General features: G+C 39.7%; 1 protein-coding gene across 1 annotated transcript in view; it reads left to right on the top strand.

The window, feature by feature from the left end:
• The window catches only part of LRP2 (LDL receptor related protein 2), a 93180-nt gene that overhangs the window by 13287 nt on the left and 54285 nt on the right, over positions 1-25608 (top strand). The window contains 15 exon segments of the mRNA XM_032479645.1: positions 237-403; positions 1373-1516; positions 5325-5434; positions 7472-7649; positions 10497-10710; positions 12035-12271; positions 13820-14008; positions 15835-16755; positions 16888-17053; positions 17711-17869; positions 19041-19327; positions 20039-20242; positions 21051-21293; positions 23683-23808; positions 24949-25068. Coding sequence (XP_032335536.1) covers positions 237-403; positions 1373-1516; positions 5325-5434; positions 7472-7649; positions 10497-10710; positions 12035-12271; positions 13820-14008; positions 15835-16755; positions 16888-17053; positions 17711-17869; positions 19041-19327; positions 20039-20242; positions 21051-21293; positions 23683-23808; positions 24949-25068 — 3465 coding nt within the window.

Here is a 25608-nt window from a genome sequence, read left to right as displayed (position 1 = left end):
ACTGCCTTGGGTAATTCCAGAAGTGTTTTGTGTGGAGTTGGTGATCTGGTGACCCAGCAACCCACTGAAACCCAATGGAAGGCCGTGGACTGTCTGATGAAATCTCGATCATGCGTTATAGTTACTGCAGCAATTTGCAATGGCATTTTGTCCCATCAGTTGGTAACATGCCACTGCCTTCCATTACTCTAAATGTCTGGGATATCATTTTGACTGATACTCTGTTATTTTCACAGGTGATGAGGCTTTCTTAGTAGTTGTTAGACACAGCATAATTTTTGGGATCTCCCTTAATCCTGAGGTGAAGTCTGACAACGCTATGGTGCCTGTATCAGGGATACACAATGGCTATGATGTGGAAGTTGATACCTTGGAGCAATTCATCTATTGGATTGAAAATCCAGTAAGTTTTGAATAACATTCAAAGTATGTAACTTGTTCCTGAAGAGCCTATCTGTGCTGATGCCTTCTTATATTTTTGCTGGCTGGGAAATGGCCCAGATGTAAATTAATTTACTACTAAGCTTTTTTTTTTTTTTTTTTTTTTTTTTTAATTCAGTGAGGGATGTCAGTGGAAAGTTGGCCTGGAGCAGAGATTTGATAATAAGCATGCTTAAGCTATTGGGTATTATTTATTCATTCAGCGAGCATTTATTAAGTGACTGCTAGTCTCCCTGAGCTGAACTAGCTGCTTCGCCCTGCAGAATCCATGCCAAAAAGAAGCCGTAACAAAGCTTGTTCTAAAAGAACTTTAAGCTGGTTGAAGATATTAGACTGGCATAAAGATGATCGTCACTCAAGACCAAAAGCAGTAGTTTGCTAAGGGAATTCCAGGAAATGTTTGCTGTGACTGCTTTGGCCTTCAGTCTGCATCTTTGCCTCCACGATAAAAATAACACTCCTTTAATTCTCTTCCCATTGGGCTCCTTTCCTCACTCTTTAGGGAAGAAACCTGTGAGAATGGGGAAGGGGCAAAGAAAATAGAAGTGAGGAAGAGAGGAAAGGTCTTTGGGCTTGATGCGTGTCACCTCTTTGGGAAATAGACTCCTACACCTGTGACTTGGGTTATTTTTAGGCCTCTTCGGCCTGTGGGAGTTAAGAAACAAATTTCTGTGGCCCACATCAGAGGTAGCCTGAATGGAAAGCCTTGCATATTCCTGTTACACATTTGAAAATCAGTGTTTTCAAAGTGCTGCCGGCATTAGCATTGTCCCCAGTGAGCCCACCCAGTGGTGCTGAAATGTGACCTTTCGTCCAAGTGCGAGGTGTGTTAAGGAAACACGGCAGCAGGAAGTAGCCACGGGGCCGGGCGTGCATTCGTGCAGACGCCATGGCCTCGCAGCAGCTCACCACTCCTCGTCTTTCTTCCCAGGGGGAGATTCACAGGGTGAAGACAGATGGCACCAACAGGACGGTCTTGGTTCCGCTGTCTAGGCTGGGGTCTGCCACGAGCCTGGCCTTAGATTGGCTATCAAGAAACCTTTATTATACCGATCATGGAACTCGTTCAATTCAGGTAATGCTTCCAGAATACCACGTACACAAACACTGTCACAGAAACACTGGTTTCTGATTCCTGTAAAATCTGTTCTTAGGAAATGCTGTCATACGGAGGAAGCAAAAGGGGTTGAGATATAAGTCTTAACTGTCAAAGTCTCTGAAGCCAAGGAAGAACTTAAAAATAAACCACTGGAACTTCCTACTGCCCTACTATGTTTCCTCCTAAGAATCAGTAGTAACAGATTCTTATAATAGGATTTCAGACATTTTGTTACAATATATACAAAAACAGGTAAAAAACATTAAGTAAGGAATTCAACACAAAGTGAGGCTTATAGCAGGCGAGGAATTTTCACTATCTTTCCTCATCACAAGTATTCAGTGCTATTTAAGTTCTAAACCAAATTTATAGCTACCTCTGTTCTAAGATGGAAATCTTTCTGTGACGCCAACAGTGAAACAGAAAGTAGAAACATGATTCTAATTCCTTTGATGCTTTCCTCTTTGAGATAAGTGTTCTTTTTATTGCAATTCCCAGAAGAAATTCTATATGGGCACAGGTATGAAATCACATGAAGTAAATCAGAGGTAACTTGACTAGTATTGGTTTCCTCCACTCTGAGATAAGGTTAAAACACGTAAGGGATGATTAAATCAGAATCATTTTGAGAGTGAAAATTCCTGCTGCAAAGGGATGGTCTTGTGAGAGCAACAGTAAGGTGACAGCCCACTACTCAGGTGAGGCACCAACTGGAAAGCTGGTTTTCTCTGGGGTGTGTAGGAGCATCGATGCTGAGAATGAGGACGACACACGGTGGCTAAATGGCTAATTTGGAGCAGATTCCATAGGAAGAGTGCTTGTTTGATAGTCAGAACAGTGCTTTACAGTTTACCAAGGTCTTCCACAAACATCATCTCGTTCGATCCTCACAACACACGTTCCCGAGGGCATGCAAGTGTAAGAAACGTTCACAGTGACAGGGACATTCACAGTACACGCAGAGACTAACCCCTAGAACACCTGTCTCAAGCCAGGTAGAACCAGCAGCTCCTAACATGAGGGGAACCTCAGAGGCTCATCTCGTTCAATTCCTTTGTTTTTTAGACAAGAGCCTGAAACTCACAGAAGCTAAGAAATTGGCTTAAACAGTCAGCTTCACTGCCCTGATTCTTGACAGCGGGGTGGGGTGAGGTCAAGCGGGGGTCTCTGCCTTGTTCCAAACCACGAGGCCAGCAGTCTAGCACTACTTCATCCCCCTTTGACAGTGACAGAAGGTATTTTGCATAACCTCAACTAAAAATATCACGGGCCATCAAAACATAGGCCATGTTTACTGCCCAAGACCTTTAATACCAAATTCACATTTCTCCAGAGTCCACTTAGTACAAAACTGTCTTGATTGCAAATGGCATTAATATGCTCCTATTCCGTCTCTCTTGCTCTCTTACTTTGTAAATGGGGTCTTCCCTCTTGGACTCATAGTTTTCCAAAAGCAGGGTGCATATCTCTTCCAGAGTTGGGTACAATGAAAAAGCACCAGTTGAAGAACTGAGTGTGTACGTGTGCATGTATGTGTATGGGTGAGGCCACTTTAACTGTTAGTAAGTTAGTAACTGTGCCCCCAAGTGAGGTCCAGAGGAGACAGAACTTGCTTTGGAGTCCTGGCTTTGAGTCTGGCTTGCTTGCTCATTTATACATTCATTCAACAAACACTAATAAATGCTTTCTATGGATCATTGCCATGGTTAGTCCTGGCTATTCCAAGATGAATCATACATTTTTTTTCCTGCTTTTAAGTACCTCACACATCTGAGAGCTAGACACATAAACACATATCTTTGCTCCAGTGTAAGTATGGTACGTGCAGGGACTATAACGTGCGTGTGATTGAGGACAGAGGGAAGTGTGTGGGGATAGGATGGCAGGCTTCCCCTATGTGGTTCCTTGAGAGCTAAGTCTTGAAGGATGACCAGTCTTTATTTCTGCCTTACAAAGAAATAGGGAAAGAAAAACACTTGAACAAAGACCCTGAGATGTGAAAATGCACTTTGTGACTGGGACAGCACTGTGTTTCCTCTACTCACAGGCTGTTTGACTTTGGACAGATTGTGTAGCTTCTCTGAGCCTCTGCTTCCTTGTCTGTAAAATGGGGTTAATAGTTCAGTAAGTAAAAGGACATGCCACTAAGTTATCCTGTGAGTACAGAGCCCTGTTTCCCTCAAGTCACCAATATATTTAGAATATTCATTAGGTAAATTACTCCTTTGGTGTTTTTATTGGTTTTATTCTTTGGTGATATCAATTGTGACTCTTCCAGGTGAAAGTTAGATTGCTTAAGAAAGCAGAAATAGTGTTCACTTACTGCTCACCTGTATAATAACATCCCTTCCAGCGGAAGAGTAATTCACAGTAAATTCCAACTTTTCCACTAGGGGTAGCTGTGTGCCCATTCACTAAAAGCAATTTTGTAGCTGAAAAGGGAACTGTACAGAATGGCTGTGTGTGAAGGAGCTCCGTATATTCCAGAAACCAAGGAAAGGAACTTTCCTTTGAACCAAAGACTTCGTTAGGCCTAAGAAAAGGAGAGAAACTGTAGCAGAAAGAGGCAAATTGAAGAGAGGAAAGTTATTTTAGTCCAAATAGGAGAGGAAGGTATGACAGAGGAGAGAGAAAAATATAGAGGAGAGTGAGGGAGAGAAGGGTGTGTATGTGTGTGTTGTGTGTGTTAGAGAGAGAGAAAGAGAGAGGCAGAGATAGAAACAAACACAAAGAAATAATCAGTTTGTATTGAAATGCATTTTTTTAGAAAAGCCTTCATAGAAATCAAGAGACATTTTCTGATTTCTCACCTCAGACTTAGTGCATAGTAAAATAGCCTTGTTTCTATAAGAAGCTGCTTCTAGTCCAGGTATCCGTACCTCTCTGTGATGTTTCAGAGTTCTCTTAACACTGTGGTTATAACCATTCTAGCAACAATACTTTACAAACATGACATAGGGAAAGCCAGGGAGCCTCCTAGGCCTCTTTTTCATCATCTGTTTTAAGAACATTATAATGGCACCCACTCACAGACTACTGTGAGGGTGAAATCTGAGAACCCTTAGTATAATGCCTGCTCCCTAGCGAGGTCCTAATAAATGGACAATAAAAAAGGCTAGGAAACGCGTCGAACGCAGTTGTGCTGCGTGCTGCGTTAAGTGCTCTCCATGTGTTGTCTCCCATTTCTGTGAGCTCTGTGCAGCAGGGGCTGTTATCATCCACGTTTTACTGACAGAGTTCAGAGAGGTGCACTCACTTGCCTCAGCTCACATAGTCAGATCTGGCAGGACGGGAATTTGCACTCCTGTGTTTTAACTCAGGCCGTTAACTTGGCGCAGAATTCACTTTAACTCTGAGTAAATTCAGACTCTTTGATATCTGTGTTTGCAGTGATGGGCGCTGGTGCTCTGGCCCAGTTACTTGAGTGCAGGATTCCTTTGGACCCCCCCATTTGTCTTCCAGAGTTTTCTAATCTTTTTCTGAAGGCATTCTGTAGTTTTGCTCAGGCAATGATTCTGTATGTTCACTCATTTGAATCTTTCTTTTATCCGTGTAAATATCCTCTCCTGAAACTTAAAGTGAATTGAAAATAGAAATTTGACAGGTGAGTTTGTTTTCTTACTCCCATTTTCTATGGAGCTAATTTCCTCATAGCCCTGAAATGCAATTAGAGATTGTCTGAATCTCACGCAAACCCTCCCATCCACCTTTAGTCATGCTTTGAATTTGTGGTGTGTTTAAGTTCTCCTTCATCTTAGCTTTCTTTGTTTTCCCCCTTGTGTAGGTTTTGACACTCCGAGGAGATGTCAGATATGGAAAAACATTGATTACCAATGATGGGACAGATCTTGGAGTTGGTTTTCCAGTTGGCTTAACTATTGATCCTGTTAATGGGTGAGCGTTCATTCCTAAACAGCACACGTCTTCAGTACAGTGCCCTTCTTGTTCATATTATAGGCTGACAAAATGGAAGATTTCAAACTTAGGACCTTTTCTGATTTCATATGCCAATGTTTGAAAAATACAGATCTCAGTAAGAAAGAGGAATAACTCTGTGTTAGATTTAATGTGTATTTTGTCCTGTTTTTCAAATTAATAACACTGAAGTTAAAGTTAATTCCAAACAAGCAAGAATTTCAGGCATTTAAAAATAGAGCTATGAGTGAACAATAATACATTTTGATCTTGAGTGAATGTGGAAAGCTTTAACGGGATGGATAACATTGAAATAGACCTTGAAGGATGAGAAGGCATTCAGTAGGTGGAGAATGGGTTGCAAATGGGGAATGCTCCTTGAGGTCAAAGAACAGTGAAGTCCCAGAAGCATGGTGGTGTTTGGCATGATTGTGTAGAAGGCTGGAACCAGAGGCTTAGAGTAGGGGCAGTTGATCAGACGGAAGCTACAGTAGCTGAAGTCATTTGGGTGCAAATCAGGGAGGGACTTCCATGTCATGTGAAGGAGTTGCACTGTATTCTTTTGAGAAATAAGGAGCCAGCAGGGAATTTGGAGGAAGGGAATGATGGAACCTAATCTGTAGTTTAGAAAGATTGGTCAGGATAGAAGTGGAAAGGGTCAAAGGCAGGAAGAAAACATTCAGCCTGGATAGGAGTTCTCAGCTAAGGTCAGGTGGCTTCAATTTTTAGTGAACTCAGAATTCACAGGAGTTTTGTGACTTTGTCCAGCAAACTTTTAGTAGCCTGGAATGGGAGAAGAGAATGAAGGTAATGACAGGAACTCAAGGTTAGCAATTAGCAAGGTAGGCACAGTGGGAGATCAAGAGAATAAGTAAAATTATTATTAAAATGGTTAATGGGATGCGGTCCAGGATAGAGGGACTGAAGGTTTGAGACCTCAGACAAGTTTTAAGGGCAAAGAACAGGTTTGACAGAAGAAACAAATAGGAGCAGGGATGAGGTGGAAGAGTTTGGTTGAAGCAGGGAATTTCAGAATTTGAGAACTTAAAGAAGGAGAAGTTAGAATTGAAAAGGAGGTTCATGGTTGAGTATATTGGATTGGTGCTGGAAAAGGTACACATATAAAGATGATTGGAATTAAGGATTTTGAGGATTTGTGGGAGAAGAGTATAAGAGGATTGTGTATTGAGGCTATAGCAGGAGGTGAGATAGAAAGGAATGAAAACTTGGATTCAAGTCTAGAAGTTATGTCCTCAATGGAAACAGAAAGTAACCCTTCATATATTTTAGTGAAATTTCATAGATTGTGGATTTGGCAATTCTGTGTGCTGATTAGGTTTCCTGTGTATATATTGCATTTTCGATCTTAAAAGTCAGAAAATAAAGTAGCTGATCTTGTGGTAGATGATTTGGAAAAGCATTAAATAAGAGTACTGAGGGTGGGAGAGGGTATAGCTCAGTGTGGTAAAGTATGTGCTTAGCATGCATGAGGTCCCGGTTTCAATCCCCAGTACCTCCATTAAAATAAATAAAAATTAAAAAAATAAATAAACCTAATACTACCCCCCGCCCAAAAATAAAACAAAACAAAACAGGACTAAGAGGTGATCAGGGAGGTACTTGACAACATTTACATTAACTTTGTTTTAACTTCCTAGTGTACCAGGCAGTGTGTGAGTCTTTGAAAGGTATTGACTGTTGTTACAGGCTTTCTTTAGTCCATGAACTTCCAGCCTGTCTGACCAAGCTAAAGGATTGCCCACTGATGGAAGATGCTACCCTCCTGTATTAGATACCATTTTAAATGGCTTCTGTCCCAAAAATAACTGGGAAGTATACAGGCATTACAGAACACTGGTTAGGTGCTTCTCCACATTGCACGTAACAAGATACTGACGTCTCAGACTTCCTCCATTGAATTATGTGCACCTTAAGGACAAGAAAGACACATTTTTCATTTAAATATGTAATGAAAACATCTGTTTCATTAAATGCTGGTGCTCTTCATGGTTGTAGGAAGCTGTACTGGTCAGACCGAGGAACTGACAGCGGCATACCTGCCAAGATTGCCAGCGCGAACATGGATGGCACGTCTCGGAGAACTCTCTTTACTGGGAACCTTGAGAACCTGGAGTTTATCACCCTTGATATTGAGGAGCAGAAACTGTACTGGGCGGTCAGCAGCACAGGAGTGGTACGAGCACCCTTCCCAGTCTGTTGGTCTTCGTTGCTGAGCTTACGAGGCTGATACTGATTGTTCTGAGTTGTCTGGCAGTGGTTCTCGAACAATCTCACTTGGCCGCTCATACCAGTGTTTTATTGCCTTTTCTCTTGATAACTTCTTTCCCTCATTGAAGCCCACTTGTTTATATATGTGCATGGCTCCTCACAGAATGTTTGTTAATTTTATCTTATCCTTTCTTTGTCTGCAAGATAAAATAATTCCATTTTTCATTTCATGTTTGTCCTTTAACAGCCCTTTGTTTCATGTTTTAGTGATTTCAGAGCTAGAAAGTTCTCTAGGCTCTCCAATTGTAGAGACTAAGTAAAAAAGTACAGAGCAAGCTTCTAGGCTCAGTGTCCCCTCATAGCTACGCATTATTCTCTAATGTCCTAATGTGGTAGAGGCATATGTGGCAATGTTTTTTTTTTTTTTTTTACTGAGTTACAGTCAGTTTACAATGTTGTGTCAGTTTCCAGTATGCAGCACAATTTTTCAGTCATACACAATATACATATATTCATTTTCACATTCTTTTCACCATGAGCTACCACAAGATCTTACATACATTTCCCTGTGCTATACAGTATAAACTTGTTTATCTATTCTATATATACCTGTCAGTATCTACAAATTTTGAACTCTCAGTCTGTGCCTTCCCACTTCCCTTGCCCCTGGCAACCACAAGTTTGTATTCTGTGTCTATAAGTCTGTTTCTGTTTTATATTTAAGTTCATTTATCATCGTCTTCTCCTCCTCCTCCTCCTCCTTCTTCTTTCTTCTTCTTCTTCTTTTCCACATATGAGTGATATCATATGGTATTTTTCTTTCTCTTTCTGGTTTCCTTCACTTAGAATGACGTTCTCCAAGAACATCCATGTTGCTGCAAATGGCATTATGTTAGCATTTTTTATGGCTGAATAGTATTCCATTGTATAAATATACCACAATTTCTTTATCCAGTCATCTATCAATGGACATTTAGGCTGTTTCCATAACTTGGCTATTGTAAATAGTGCTGCTATGAACATTGGGGTGCAGATGTCTTTTTGAATTAGGGTTCCTTCTGGATACATGCCCAGGAGTGGGATTACTGGGTCATATGGTAAGTCTGTTCCTAGTCTTTTGAGGAATCTCCATACTGTTTTCCACAGTGGCTGCACCAAACTGCATTCACTTTACTGGTAATTTTAAACTCCAAGGTTGAGTTCATTATATTCTGCAATAAGAAGCAGAAATGATATAATTTCATTCATTCACAGAAATAACATTTGATCTTCACTGCTGTACTCATGCAGCTGAGCTGGGGCTAGGCACATAGAAGGTGTTCCATAATTATTGATCAATTAAAATATTGCTTTGGATGTTGAATTGAATATGTGCTGGTCTCTTTGAAAAAACAGAGTGATTTCAGATCTGTCTTTGATAAGGATGCTCTCCATAAAATTGTCCAGTAGGTTTGGTTTTCAGTTCGTTATAGTTCAATGAGTACTAATTGCTATTATGTCCTTATAATGGTGAAAAAGAAACAGTGCTGTGTGTGAAAGCACTTTGCAGCCTTTGATGCATGTGTGCAATGATGAAGAAGCTCTTGCCACATGCTGATTTCTGCATACAAATTAGCATGTCCCCGGCAGGACTCCCCATTGCCTTCCCCTTCCTATCTCCACATCTGTTCTGCCCTTCTGAGTCTGTGAGCTGATTAGTGGTAAGACTCTTCATCCTTTCTCCTAGCTAGAACCCTCATCTTTATCCTTCACACTAATAACCACATCCTTATTTAATCATCACAAAATCCCGTCAGTTAGTTCCCTGTCTCTTTTCTCAGGTCCAGCCTTTTTCTGCCACCTCCATCATCTTGAGCCACTTCTCTCTGGCCTTGACTAGAGCATGCCCTCCACACATGAACCTGCTTTCATGATGGAGGCATATTGTCTTTATAAAACCACAAGGAACAAGTTTGATCACTGCTCACCCTGGAACCCTGGCCCAGAGAAGTAGCTCCAAACACTTCAGCCAAGCATGGTCAGCTAATCTGGTCCTGTTCACTCCCTCAGCAGCTCCCTCAAAGCTTATCTTCCCTGTGCTCTACCCTTCCAAAAGCTCTGTCAGTTTCTAGAGCATAACCTACTCTTGGAACTGCTGGGTTCCCTTGTCCGGGGAGGCCATGAGCCAGACCCCATTTGTCTCTCTTGCCAGCGCTCAGCTCAGATCCGGGCCCGGAGGAGGCACTTGAGACAAGTTTCCGGAATGAAATCAAACCAGCTCTGTCTCCATTTTGTTTTTCTTTCTGAGCAGACTACTTATCATTCCCCCTTAGAAATTTCATTCTTGAGTTCTTTCCTAATTCTCCAGAGTCCTTTTGGCTAAGGCTTGTTACTGTGCAGATACACTAGCCCTCCCTTTTGCCCCATCCTATCTTGCTGTCTTCTGTGGTTGTGAGCACATTTCCTTCACTGTTGGTGAAGATGTTGAACCCAGGGCCAGTTAGCCCTCAGTTAGACATTATGTGTGTGTCCTTGAGCAGAACATCACATGCAGGGGTCCGTCCCTCTCTCTCCACCATGCCAGATGAGAAAGTTGATTGACTTACTTGGACTTCAGCTTCATTCTCAGTAAAATGAGCACAATGACATTTGTCTGACCTACTGCTCAGCGTCGATGTGACTATCAAATATAGTTGGGAACAGATATGAAACATCCCGGTAAGGGACAGAGTGCTGTATACATGGGAGGCATTATTATTAAAAGAATAGTAGTTTTAAACATTTCTCTCATTTCACCTTGAATCAGTCAATAACGAAAATTCTGATCTTTCAGATTGAAAGAGGAAATGTGGATGGTACAAATCGAATGATCCTGGTAAACCATCTTTCCCACCCCTGGGGAATTGCTGTCCATGGCCCCTTCCTTTATTATACTGATGATCAGTATGAGGTCATTGAAAGAGTTGACAAGGCCACCGGCGCCAACAAAATAGTCCTGAGAAATAATATCCCAAATCTCAGGGGCCTTCGAATTTATCAAAGACATGGTGAGTATTTGTCACGGAAACATATACATCCATGGGTATACAATGTATAGTTATACATCTACACACTTACATGTCCACTTACACACAAACCCGTGTCCATACACATGCATGCAAATTGAAATGATTGCAAAATATTTAAAAAGTGATAACCATGTCTTAAGCATGGCTAATTGTAAAATGATTATAAATCAATAAAAAATGTTTAAAAAAATAAATAAAATTTGTAAGAAAAAAAAAGCATGGCTAAATGTCAAAGACTAACCTAGCATCTGAAAGTCCAGGTTGACTTCAGGGTAAACTTATTCCCATTCTTTCCCCAACACTTTAAACTCTTTACTTTGCTTTTGCTTTATCGTGCTTCCTGACATGTTACCTGTGTCTTTGTTGTCTGGGTTCCTCATTAAAATGTAACCTCCATAAGGACAGGTATTTTTCCTGTCTCGTTTCTTGCTCTCTACCCAGTCACTAGGATACTTACTGGCACATTGAAAGTGCTCAGTAAATATTTGTTGGATACCTGCTGGGGAAGTGTTTAACAAGATAGAATTTTAAAATTTATATTAATTAATTAGTTTGCCTATTTATTTATTTATTTGTTTAGTGGACCAAGGGCTGAATCCAGGACCTTGTCCATGCTAAGCATGTGCTCTACCAACTGAGCTATGCCCACCCCCCCTTTTTTTTAATTTTAAAAGAAATACTCTTGTTGCCTTTCTCAGCAGATTTTTTTCAGAGATAATCTAACTCTTGATTTGCCCCTTTAAATTAGCGTTATGATCTGGAGATTATTTTTTATAGCTTTGACATATTTTAAAGCTTTTAGTCTCTAAGCAAAGATTATCAAATAATTTGTTTGCTGACCTATAACCTAGGTTTGTCACTTGGTATTTATTTTCATTGCATGTGAAAAAAAACTTCTCTTATTTAATATACTTGAAATCAAATGCCCATCACATTGTTGATCATGTAATTAAAACTGATAGAGGTTTAAATACCAGTACATAGGTCAAGAGGGGCCAAAAAAAAAAAAAATGTAGGATTTGTAGCCAGCCTCCCTAATTCCTCTAATTCTTGCATGATTTGAGGAAGAAAAACAGTTGATATATGAACCGTGTAACTATTATATAGTTGTGGTCCTGTTTTAATACCTTTATGTATTAGTTGTATAAGCTCTAGTCTCTCCAATATTGTTTTTAGGTTAACTCAGATTCCATGTTTTTTTATTAACTTTTATAATGATCTATTTGGTGACCCACTTTTAAAATTTGACGGAGTGGCAAGTAGGTGGAGTGAAAAGTTACAGACTGTTTTTGATTTCATTTAGACTCCGAATCCTCAAATGGCTGTAGCAACAACATGAACGCCTGTCAGCAGATTTGCCTGCCTGTACCGGGAAGACTGTTCTCATGTGCCTGTGCCACCGGATTTAAACTCAATCCTGATAATCGGACCTGCTCTCCATATAACTCTTTCATTGTTGTTTCCATGCTGTCTGCAATCAGAGGCTTTAGCTTGGAATTGTCAGATCATGCAGAAGCCATGGTGCCAGTGGCAGGCAGAGGTATGCCGACTCCATTATAAGTCATATTTGGCTCCGTCTGGTGCCATGTTGAAATTCTTGGTGCTGTAAAGCATTTCTCTATGTTTGGGTTCAGCCCATAAGGAAGCTTGTTCATCCTGCTTGATGGCCACGTTCACATGTCCTTATGACTCATCTCTGTTTTCTTATATCAAGAAAGTCATGGATCTAAATTACCATCTTGTCCATATATTATAAAAGCAATACTTTTTTCACCCAACTCTTAACATTTCAACACATTCGAGCCTTCAGTCTTCCTGAGTGTGTTTGTGTGTGTATAAGTACATTTTGAATGGACTTTTTGAAAATATATCGCCGATATCTTGATGCTTCACCCGTATTTACTTTAGCGTGCAGCTTGAAGGGCATTAGCATCTAATATTCATATTTTTCCTGTTGGCTTCAGAATACTTTTATTGCTGTTGTTTTGTTCAAACTAAGATCAAATCGATTCATGCATTGTATTTGGAATATCTCTTCTTTCTTTTAGTCTGTAGTAGTCACCCCAGTTTTTTGTTATGACAGTGATTTTTTGAAGTGACAAACCTATTGTCTTTTAGAATCTCATGCTGAGGATGTCTCCAGTGTTTCCTCATAGTGTCATTTGACCTGTCATTCAATTTATACCCTGCATTTCCCATGAAATGAAAGTTAAGTCTAATTGCTTGATTAGATTGGGGTTGGACACACTTGGCAAGAATACGTCATAGATGAAGCTGTGTACCGGATACAGAATCTCATTAGGAAGAACACAGTGTCACCTTGCCCCCCTCTTAGTGATGCTTAAGTTTAATCACTTGGTTAGGGTGGTCACTGTGAAATCTCTGCTTGTTTTTTTCCCTTTGTAATTTGTATGAAATCTTTGGGGTCACACTATGGTACCCCATGAATATCTTGTTCCCCAAGCACCTTTAATTCATTGGTTAGAGCCATTGATGACCCTTGTCTGGAATGATTATTTAATTGAACATTACAAAATTGTGATTTTCTTGCTCTGCCGTTCCTTCTACATTCATCCTTCTATAAAAGAGACTGCTCCTTTTTCTTTTTTCAGTTTATCTTTAAAAATAATTTATTATCATGTGGATAATAATTTAAAAAAATTCAGTGTAGAATCATTTAGCATAATTACTCTTTGGATGCTCCAGTTGATCCATTTTGGCCAGAGAGAACCTCTTGAAGTGGCTGCCTGTATTCTTTGGACATGATCTCATTAGTGTTGGAGTGCTTTCTTGCTTCTTGGTCCAGTAAATACGTTCCAGGCTCACCTTGTACCTTCCCTTCCCAAACCTATAATGAGCCATTTCTCCCAGGAGCCAGTGCTCTCTATTGTGGGAAGTGGTTTTTAGAAACTAAGATCTAGGGGTAGGTATGCTCATTGCAACTGGGAAACAAATAGTTCTATTTTGTAAAGGGGGCATGGTCGGAGTAGAGGGGTTGGGAATGAGGGTTTGAGAGAAAGGGCAGACATTTAAAAGTTCTAAGTTAAGCTAGAGCATTGTTTAATGATCTTTTCTTAACATGTTCCAGAGCGAAATGCACTGCACGTGGATGTGGATGTATCTTCTGGCTTTATTTATTGGTGTGATTTTAGCAACTCTGTGTCATCTAATAATGCAATCCGTAGAATCAAGCCAGATGGGTCTAGTTTTACCAACATCATTACAGATGGGATCGGAGAAAATGGAGTCCGGGGTATTGCAGTGGATTGGGTAGCAGGTGGGTAAGCCAAATAGTGATTTTATTAAAAAGCCCTTTTGTGTTTGCATCACTGTCTTATTTATGCTATAAAGTTAGCCTAACGTGTTACAGATCTGTTTTTCTAGGAGTTTTATTGAGATTCTTTAAGATAAATTGAATTGCACTTTTATAATAAACTCACAGACTTGTGTCTGTTAATGATAATGTGTTTCCTTTGACAGATTCATGATAGTTTATCTCATTTTCTTCCATTATTAACAGAATCAGAACTGTAGGCAAAATGTTTAGATATATTAAATTATGTGGGTTTGTTTATTTCACACTTAGATTAGCATCTACTTTCTAAACTAGAAATGTCTAAATTTTCAAAGAGGAAGAGATATCAAAACATGATATAAGCCATGAAATAGCAATCGTTTATTTTAAAGCTGAGCAATTTTAGCTGCTGAGCTCTTAGTTGCTTTCTCATGTTAATGTATGAAAACTGTCTAGATCATTAGGCACTTTCTCTATTGTATTTATATTGAAATGCCTGATCTAATATTGCATTAACTTAGTTGTATTGATTCATATATTTAATTTCGAATTACCACTCATTTTTAATGATACACTGAAAAACAAATGCATTAAATGTGTTATAACTTTTAGAATATAATCCCATCATATCAATAGGTATCATTGTGTGTTATCAAGCTTGATAAGTAGATATCACTTAGAAATATTAAAACATTATGAAAACCTATATACTATACTAATAGTTTATTGCAAATAGCAAACATGGTTAGGTAAGGCTTTAAATTCCATTCCTGATTACAGACTTACTACATTATTTCTGAGAGTGTAGATAAAACAGAGGTCAACAGTCTATGACCTGTCAGCCACATGCAGCCCACTGCTTATTTTGTAAGTAAGGTTTTGCTGGAATACAGCGATGCCCATTCTTTTACGTGCTGTCTATGGTTGCTTTAATGTTACAGTGGCAGAGCTGAGTACTTGTGAAAGAAACCGTATACTCTGCAAAGCCTAAAATATCTCCTATCTTCTGGCCCTCTAGAGAACTTTGCCAACCCTAGATTTACTGTTTGGTGTATAAATATATTTCAACTAGAGATAGTTAATGAAAAGGGTAGTAGATCAGTAACATATTACATCTTGACTCAGTTTCTCTAGAGCTGTTTGAGTCATATATGGGAACAAAATGGATGTGCCTTAGTAGCTGTACAGTAGACTTCTGACTACATGGAATCAATATGGACTCCCTCTCTAGTCATTATACTGTCTTCACACCATGGTCTTTTTATTCTAGTATTTACGTTGTTCTGTAATGCCCAAGGGCAAATGGACTTTCGGTGACTTTAGAAGATCCTTGGGATGAAAACATCTACACTAGTTAGAATGACTAAGTATAGACCTCATGTTAATGCTAAACACAAAGAGCATTTGATGACACAGATAACAACCTCAGATATTGCTGGCTCTCTCTCTCTGCTCTTTTCACCACGTTGGAGTAGAAGGTGTGCCAGGACAATGAGTCTTTGAAGATATAGGTGAACATTCAGGTAGAAGAGGAAGGACATTCTGAAAAACACACCTTTCAGTAGAAAGTGGGTGATGATGTTTACTATGAATTCTGATCTGCTTTAGAAGCTAAAGAGAGGCACATTAAATTTGAAGAAACAATCTACTCAGTTCCTAAGAGTAAAAATTTATTTTTCTAAGCCTAAACTCAGATATTCATTTATCATCTTAGGCAATGTATACTGAACCAAACCTCAATCTTACAAAAGGTATGTTCTTCCTTCTTGATTTTCCATTCATCAGCCTGCTTTTTTATTTTCCTACAGGAAATCTTTATTTCACCAATGCTTTCAGGTCTGAAACATTGATAGAAGTTCTAAGGATCAATACCACCCTCCGCCGTGTTCTCCTTAAAACCACAGTGGATATGCCCAGGCATATCGTTGTAGACCCCAAGAACAGATACCTCTTCTGGGCCGACTACGGGCAAAACCCAAAGATTGAACGTTCTTATCTTGACTGTACCAATAGAACTCTGCTTGTGTCAGAGGGCATTGCCACACCACGGGGCTTGGCATTGGACCATAGCAGTGGCTATGTTTATTGGGTTGATGATGCTTTAGATGTAATTGCAAGAGTCAGCATCGAAGGAGGGGAATCTCAAGTGATTCGTTTTGGCGGCCGTTACCCAACTCCTTATGCCATCACCGTATTTGGAAATTCTATCATATGGGTGGACAGGAATTTGAAAAAAATCTTCCAAGCTAGCAAGGAGCCACATAACACAGATCCACCAACAGTGATAAGGGACAATATCAATTGGCTAAGAGATGTGACCATCTTTGATCAGCGTGTCCAGCCCCGGTCACCAGCAGAGGTCAACAACAACCCTTGCTTGCAAAATAATGGAGGATGCGTCCATTTCTGCTTTGCTCTGCCTGAATTGCACACCCCACAATGTGGCTGTGCCTTTGGGATCCTGCAAGGTGATGGCAGAAGCTGTGCCATTTCACCAGAAAACTTCCTCATCTTTGCCCTGGATAGTTCCTTGAGGAGCTTACACTTTGACCCTGAAGACTATAGCCTACCTTTCACAGAAATCAGTGTGGAAAGAAGGGCTGTGGCACTAGACTATGACAGCATAGATAACAGAATCTACTTCACACAATTTTTAAGGTCTGGAAAAGGCCAGATTTCCTATGTCAACCTGAATTCAGGGAGCATTTCTTCCACTGTTGTTGCTTCAGGTAAGAGCACTCTAAGTGTAGCTTATCTTGGAAGTAGACACAATGGGATCGACACACATGGATGACCCAGGGGTTCTAAAGTGCATATTGAGACTCTAACTCCTTTTTGTGTGTTTGTCAATGTGTGTCCAGACTTAGGGAGTCCTGATGGCATTGCCTTTGACTGGATCAATAGAAGAATTTACTACAGTGACTACACCAACCAGTCAATTCAGTCCATGGCCACGGATGGGTCTAAGCGCACTGTGATAGCCCGAGTCGAAAGGCCAAGAGCAATTGTGTTAGATCCTTGCCAAGGGTATGCCATGGTCTGCTTATTTCTGAAGGGAGGGGAGCTTGAAATTATCTTGTGTTCGTAGAAAGCCAGTGTTCTGCGGACTTCTGACACTGCAGCCACAGGTCCAGGGGTGAAAGAGCATGAGCGACTCTACCCGGGAACTCCCATTCCTTCTGCTAGGAGGATTGGCAGCATACTGGGGAACCAGTGCTCTGACTCAGTAAATCCTTACTGGCCAAGTTCTCTGGGTGGGAGTGGAGTGGGTTTCACTTGCCATGTAAATGTCAACTGACAGTTAAAGAATGCTGCTGTTCCTTTTTTTTTTTTTTTTTTTTTGGAGCATAAAGGATGATTGATTTTTAACATTTTTTTAATTAAGTTATAGTCATTTTACAATGTTGTGTCAAATACCAGTGTAGAGCACAGTTTTTCAATTACACATAAATACAAAATAGAAACAGACCATAGACATAGAATACAAACTTGTGGTTGCCAAGGGGGCGGGGGGTGGGGAGGGACAGACTCGGATTTCAAAATGTAGAATAGATAAATAAGATTTTACTGTATAGCACAGGGAAATATATACGAGATCTTGTGGTAGTTCGCTGCTGTTCCTTCTTAAGGAAAAAGGATTGTGAGTTTCCTTGCGGTGAATTATGACTCCTTTTGGATCACTAGGTACATGTACTGGACTGACTGGGGTACTAATGCCCAAATTGAAAGAGCCACACTGGCAGGAAACTTCCGGCAATCTGTGGTGAACACTGACCTGGTCTGGCCCAACGGGCTCACTCTGGACTATGAAGAAGGCTTTCTCTACTGGACAGATGCCAATCTGTACGTGTCTTTGGTTATTCCCATGGGTGCTGATGAGATTTCTTCCTTCCACTTAAATAAAAAGGGATATAAAAGAGGGATTCCCATAATGTGGTGAAAATATAATATACCAGATAAATGTGGCCAAAATGTGGAGTCAGTTTCAGGAACTATATTCTAGCTTGGTGACTATACCTGTAAAAATTGATCTACATTGTAAGATTGAATAATTGTGAACTGAAAGGCATCTAAGGATGAATTACTTGAGTTACAACTATACTCAACTATAGTTAAAAATGTAATCATTCAATTTATAGTCTACAGGCCCCATGTAACTACCATAAAATATGAATGCCTTTTACATGCACACTGATAGTAAGTTTTCTCTGGGCTGTAGCATTCGGTGTCTCAAAAAAAATATTTTCCTTTGGTCTTTGTCTTTTAGTCACCTTCTCAAAAAAATTCTTTCTTCTTGTGCCAGCATCTACTCAGTCAATTTCATGGTGTTTTCCTTATAAACTCCTGTCAGCTCTAATTTTATATGTAACTCTCCAAATACTCCTGAAATTACTCACATTCCAATCATCCTCATGGTTGAAGAGATGAGATGATTTTGTTTATTATGACTGGTGTCTGTCTACATGTCAGGAATCTTAACTCTTCTTGCTCATTTTCTTATGATTTTGGTCTTGTGACACTGAAGCACCTAACAACCTCATTTTTTTCCTTTATTTTCTCATTTGCACCAAAGCAGTAATGTTTTGTATCTAAATTTGGATCATTCTAGGTAAATACCTCAAGGTAAATGACAAATGGAAAGTCATTAGAGGAGTGGGAAGGGAAAAGTAATTCACATTTTATTCAGTGACTACTATGAGCTAAACACCAAGTTCCATGCACGACATGTATTACTTCATAATACTCTCGTTTCGAATGTCAGCCTGGTTCCTTCTGTAGGATTGCCTGTGGGTTACATTAATATTTGGAAATCAATGGTGTATCCAGGCCATTGTTTGATAAGCAGGTTAAGTTCTCCCACTACCAGAAAAAAACATTTCTTGCTGCCATATGTTTCACTTGGAAAGAAAGTTAGGGGCTTATGTAAAGCCATGGTTGGGCCCAGGTATTGGGTGCCAGTTGAGGAACTTATTCTTTCTGGTTTTGAGAATTTTTTTTTCCATCTTTGTTTTAGGAAGAAGATTGAGCGCTGCACTGTAACAGGCATGGAGCGAGAGGTCATTGTCAGCAGAGTTGATTTTCCTTTTGGCTTGACTGTCTATGGCCAGTATATTTACTGGACTGACTGGAGCTCTCAAAAAATTTACAGAGCTAACAAATATGATGGGTCAAGTCTGACCGCAATGACCACGAGTCTTCCCTCCCTGCCTAAGGGTATTTGCGCTGTCGTGAAGGACCAACAGCAGTGTCACAATCCTTGCAGTCAGTTTAATGGGGGCTGCAGCAATATTTGTGCACCAGGTAAGGCATTGGCCGTGAAGGTAGAATCGTGGAGAATAATGATAATAATAACAACCAGCAGCGAAGGCTGACGGAGTATTCCACTCTCACAGGAGAAAAAATTCTCTTTGACTTCAGAGTAATTGATAAAATCGATTTCAGGATCTGTATGTTGAGAGGAAGACTTTGAAAGGTTTCTTTTCTACTCTATATTGAGCCTTCTTACAATGGCATTTTTAAATTAAGCTTGATGGAGGTAGAAAGAAAGATGTGGGTTTGGCTGCTGCACCTCAGGTCTTGAATTGGAATTTCATCGATGAGCTTATGTTCCTTATAAAAGGACTTCCTCCTTCCACTTAGGAGGTACTCTATAGTTTGGAATATTGCTGATGGTGTTTTAGAGTGTGATGTGACCTTCACAGTGTGTTCTATGGAGAACAACAGATTCATAGGAAGAAGTATCTTTTGATACTGTTGCTTTGCAGATTTTGCTGAGAAGGGAGAATCATTGCTAATGTTTCAGTGAAGATAAGAGATAGTTGTTTAAAGATTAGGGTGAACATATTAGAAATCGGTGGTGGTTCTTATTGACGGAAAACTGGCTCGGAAGTTTCCATGGCTCGTCTAATAGCACATTCAGTATAGAAGCTGTTACCAGTGCTATTCTGGAGGAGAAAATATGAGTTCTTGCTATATAAATCTTTTGCTTTTTCTGGGCCTACCCTTCTTCAGGTCCAAATGGTCCCGAGTGCCAGTGTCCACAAGTGGGCCGATGGTACCTGGCCAACAACAACAAGTACTGCATCCCGGACAATGGCACAAGGTGTGATAGTTCCAAGTTCACCTGCCTCAGTGGGAACTGCATCCCACAGCAGTTGAAATGTAATGACATCGATGACTGTGGTGACAGCAGTGATGAGCTGGAAACTCTCTGTGGTGAGTTGGACACTTGGAGCTTTGGTTAGCACCTAACGATGTACCAAGTGTTTGGTCCTTTGGGGACTGAAAAACATTTACACTGATGCACTTTGCTTAAATCGCATGTGAGCTGATTTATATGCTGTGAAGCGGTGTATGATGCTTTCATAGGAAGTATCTCTGTAGTGGTTCAGAGCCATGGTGCTGGGTGCCATTCAATCTGTATAGCCCTGGGAAAGTCGCTTAGCCTTGCTGGGCCTCAGACGTCTCATCTGTGAGATGGTGCTGTCACTAGGGTTTTTGTGAGGAGTAAGAGAAACCGTATATGAAAACCACAGCACAGGGCTTGGTGACGTAGCATGGGACTAAGGGCTCACAAAGGTGATTGTTATCATTTTGTTAATTTTCATAGCAGAAGGATCATTCATTCAATAATTGTATTGAAATTACTTCCAATATTCAGAATTAGGAAGGCCTGAAGTTAGTTACCTTTTTCTAGTTTGTAGAGGGGCTAGAATTTCCCCAGAGAAATTGTGTTTGTACGCTTTAATGTGATTGAGATAAACTTGTAAACTGAGATGGGAGAGAAAGTGACTTTGTGATTTGCTTAAAACATTTCATTTGCTAAAACCAAGCATACAACATATTTGCTTAATCTAACTAATTTAAAGTGTCATCTCACTTTGCATGCAGTGCGTTTTGCAGCTGTTTTTGCCTTGGAAGGTAAACCCAAAGTGTCTTATTTTATTTGATTGTATCTTTTTAGAAAATAGGACAACGGTTTAATCCAGAAGCTTCTTCAGTTTTTTTTTTTTCCTTCCCTTAGCATTTCACACCTGCCCTTCGACATCCTTCACCTGTGCCAATGGGCGATGTGTCCAGTATAGTTACCGCTGTGATCACTACAATGACTGTGGTGACAACAGTGATGAGGCGGGGTGCCTGTTCAGGGCTTGTAACGAAACCTCGGAATTTACTTGTCGTAATGGAAAGTGCATCCCTCTTCAGTTTGTCTGCGATGGTATAGACCACTGCCATGATAATAATACTTCAGATGAGAAAAATTGCTGTAAGTTTGTCTTCGGTACTTATTGTGCTTTGGTCTTGAAGTCTTAGAGCACGGGAGATGGAATTTTTATGTAATGACATAAGATTTCTGAGAAAAAAAACCCATACTATTCATCTAAAACATAAATTTCATTGTAATACAGTCTACTAAGTGATTTTTAAAAACAAGTCTACCTAGTATTTGAATTATTCACCTAAATTTATGGATCCATGCAAACATTGACTTTTAACCGTAAATATTTTATGCTTGGTTTACATATCTGATTGGTTTAAAGCTTTACCAATCATTACCACCGAAAATTATTATATAAATGTGTTGTGGCTAATGTTTGTTGTGCAAAAAGCAATATGGTATGTTGTTGACTGAAATGATTTGTCTCTTTAGTTTTTCTGGTAAATTGCCTTTTAGTGAATTCATTTTTCCAAAATTTCTGGGATTTTGCGCTTAAGTATCTTGGGAAGACAAAAGAGCAGAGTGTGAGCCCAAGTGTATTTTCAGTTTGGGTAGACTGATATGCTCTGCTGCTTTTGTAGGTAGTAACACACAATATTTAGTTATTTATTTTTTAATGGAGGTACTGAGGATTGTACCCAGGACCTCGTGCATGCTAAGCACGCACTTTACCACTGAGCTGTACCCTCCCCCCAAAACACAGTATTTATTTGAGTGTGCTTTTTTTTATCAACAAGTGGCCAATCTGTTTCATCCATCTCCCCCAACTTTTTTTCTGAGTATTTTAAAGCAACTCCTAGACATGCACGTCACTGATCAAGACATTTTGAAAAACAACTACCATGCCAGCATTAACAAAATCAACAATACTTAGTATCATTGAGTACTCAGTCCATCTTTAAATTTTATCACTTAAAACACGTCAACTATTGCTCTGTTCAAATTAGGATTCAGACAAGGTCTACACATTGATTTAGACTAGAATTTAGACCTAGAGGTTTAATTACATTAGACTCAATTCTTTGGGCAAGAACACTTCACAGGTGGAGCTATGTATTTCCTGTTGTAGCAAATGGTGAAGCACATGCTTGATTTTTCCCCTTTAGGTGAAGATGAAGTTAATTAGTGGATTTACAAGTCAGTCTGAGTCTTCCCGTAAGAAGTTCCCATCAACATTTCACCCAATGGTTTTGGCATCCCTGGGTGGTTGTTCCATAAATGCATTATTTCCTTAAGGGATACCAAATACGCATTTAAAACTTTGACTATTCCTTCCACACTTATTAACTGAAGTCCCATAAAGAAGAAATTTCCCTTATCAACTCTTTTGTTACCCTAAAATACAATTCTGCAGGGTAATTGTCTAATACCTTCCCTATAGTTGTCAGTTTTCAGAGTAATGACTTGATGACCAGTGAGTACTAAGTTTTTGATTGTAGTGGACAGAGCTATGAAATACAATTTTTAAGGAAAAAATTATATTGATATTTTCCATTTTAATTTGAGATAACAGGTTTTTCACCTTTTAGATTTTATAATCATGTCTCTTATGCTTAAAATCTTGGTTTCTAATAAGTGACATTAGCATAGTCATTTACTTGCTTTATTCTATAGTAATTTTAAAATGCCTATCATAGTCTCAAAATAACCACACAAATGTAATTAAAAATTTTAGGTCCTTCCTGTTCTTAGATTATTTCCCACTAGGGATATGCAGTCATTTGTTACTGTTTCCAAATTTTAGGAATTCCTTTCCTATATTCATTTTTTATTCTATTCTTTTTATTTATACAAAATAATGTGCAGGGTTTTATAATCAAAATTATACAAGGTACATTCACGAAAGTCTTTGATATTTGTCCTCCCAACCCTGCTGCCTCTGTAATCTTCTCAACCTGTTCATAGGGCTGATAATTTTCATTAGTTTATCTTTTTATTGCTGTTGCTTTTCATGTTAGCATTTCTCTCTTGCTAGACACACACACACACTCACATCGTCATTTTTCTTACACAAAAGATAGCCTATTGTTCTGCTTTCTTACTGTTCATATATCCTGGAGATCATACCTTCATTTCTTATCATGTTAGGGAGATCTTCTTCATTCCTTTTTATAGCTCCATATTACTCCATGCTGTGGAAATGCCATAATTTATTTAACCCAGAGTGGGGAGTCTTGCTGAGGCTATTCAACAATGAAAACAGGCAATTTAAACTACAAAGCAGCCCCCATTCTCCTCCATGATCTCAGTGTCACCTGGAAATATCTCTTTTTACTATAGAATCCATGGCATCACGTAAGTGTCATGGATCATACCTCTGTGATAGCTTAGTACATCCTACCCTCCTGGTGGTTTGATTCTGCAGTACATCTCTTAGTGTGACCATATATGATACATGTGTGGTGGGTATGTTCTAAATCTGGTTGTCTTTTTCAAGCTCATCGCACTTGCCAGTCCGGATATGTAAATTGTCTGAATTCAAGTGTGTGTATTCCTCGTACTTTCTTATGTGATGGAGACAATGACTGTGGAGATATGAGTGACGAAAACCCCATTTTCTGCGGTAAGATACACCTGCTTCTCTTTCTGTGCTTCCAGGGATGCACATCTTGAACTCATACAGAGACACATGGCCTGGTTGTTTGGGCTAATTTCAATTTCTCCTCTCAAATTGACCTTGTAAGTAGAGGCAGTAGGCAGTTACTTTAGGATGTGCTTGGAGGGGCATAAGAAGCCCCTTCTCTCTGCTCCCTGGCTGGACACCTGACTCTAAATATTTCTTCCAGAAACCACCTCTGCTGCCTAACCTGCTACAATTGAAGGCCTTTTGTCTTCAGGAACTCCAGGCAGAGCTTGCACATTAAGCCCTCATATTTACTCTTAATAGGTTTATAGTAGCCGTTAGTAACTGAAAGAATTTTCTGTCTTTTTCATATGTTTGACTTTCAGAAGCCTTTATTTCATATTTAGCAATTTGCTTCAATCAAATAATTTCCTGTGTTTATAGTTCAAATTAAAAGACCTTTCTTAAGCTCAATAACTTTGAGACTATTCCTGTAAATAGATGCGTACTTTAAGAATTTAGTAATTGTCAACAAGCCAGGCTACAGTCCAAGAGCAGGAGTCAGTTGTAAAAACAGTAGCAAGAGGAAGCAGAAAATCTAGAAAACACATCAGACCAGAACTACCTAATATTGTGCAACAAAAGCATCAATGTTCACATGTAGGCAGAGTCGTTTACTCAAATTACAAGGATGAATAAGAGCAGAACTTTGCTCATTCCCTAGAGTCATGGTCTAACATGGCTAAAAGGTTGTAGGATGAATTCAGATATGGTCATATTGTTTTTTGCTTTTCAGTGTAATTTATTTTATGTTATGGTAGAAAATATAGAACCAAGTCTTCTTTTATATGTAATTTCTGATGGCACATATCAAAAATGTAGTCTTTTGGTGTTGCCAACATATACCATTTATTTTTGGATTTCTGGAATTTAGGGAAAAAATCTGGAAAACCGGAGCAGTGTTGCTCTCCCATACTCTTCCCTCCTGACAGAGCACTTAGACAAAAACTCATTTCCCAGGCCTCAGTATTCCTTTCTTGGTAGCAGTTATCCAGTTCAGAGATAATAGGCAGATTAGAAAGACCGATAGGAACAAGCTTGTGTGTTGCTTATGGGTTTTATCTTCTCTCCCTCCTCCAGTCTCTGAGACGTGCAACAGCAATGAATTCCACTGCGCATCTGGGCCCTGTATTCCTAGCTTTTGGTATTGTGATAAAGAAAGAGATTGTTCTGATGGCTCTGATGAACCTGCCACTTGTGGTAAGAGAGTGAACAAACATGAAAAGCACTGGGATGCAGCTGGACACCCTCTTGCAGCTGCTTGAGATGTAGACTCTGGTCCTGACCACTGAATGTGTGCACTGCCTGCTCCTCCTCTCAGCTGAAGTGCTGAGACCACTCAGCAGACAGTCACTAGAAACCTGGGGCACTGGGAGGGTTGCTGGGCAGGAAACGGAGGTTGCTGATTGATGTGGATAAAAAGAGAATATGTGGGTGATGCACCTCCTACCAGCCTGGCTTGTAGAACTCAACTAATGATAATTGACTCTGAATTGGAATTTTGAAATTTGACCGAGTTCTGACCCCTAAGACTGTGGGAGGAGCCAAAAGTGATTGAAATCATCATAAATGTGGAGAAGGGGCATATTAGGAGCGCATAGTTCCTGTTCTGTCTGTGTGCCAGCTTAGGAGGTAAGGTCTCCCGGCCATCTGAGCTTCCTGAGATGGTGGTTGTATTCCTGGAGGCAGTTGTGTATTGTTTATGTTTGAAGGCTGCTGTTTTCCTTTGCAAGTCCTAAT

Source organism: Camelus ferus, chromosome 5, assembly GCF_009834535.1.
Source record: "Camelus ferus isolate YT-003-E chromosome 5, BCGSAC_Cfer_1.0, whole genome shotgun sequence".
NCBI lineage: Eukaryota > Metazoa > Chordata > Mammalia > Artiodactyla > Camelidae > Camelus > Camelus ferus.
This window is presented reverse-complemented; position numbering and strand designations above follow the sequence as displayed.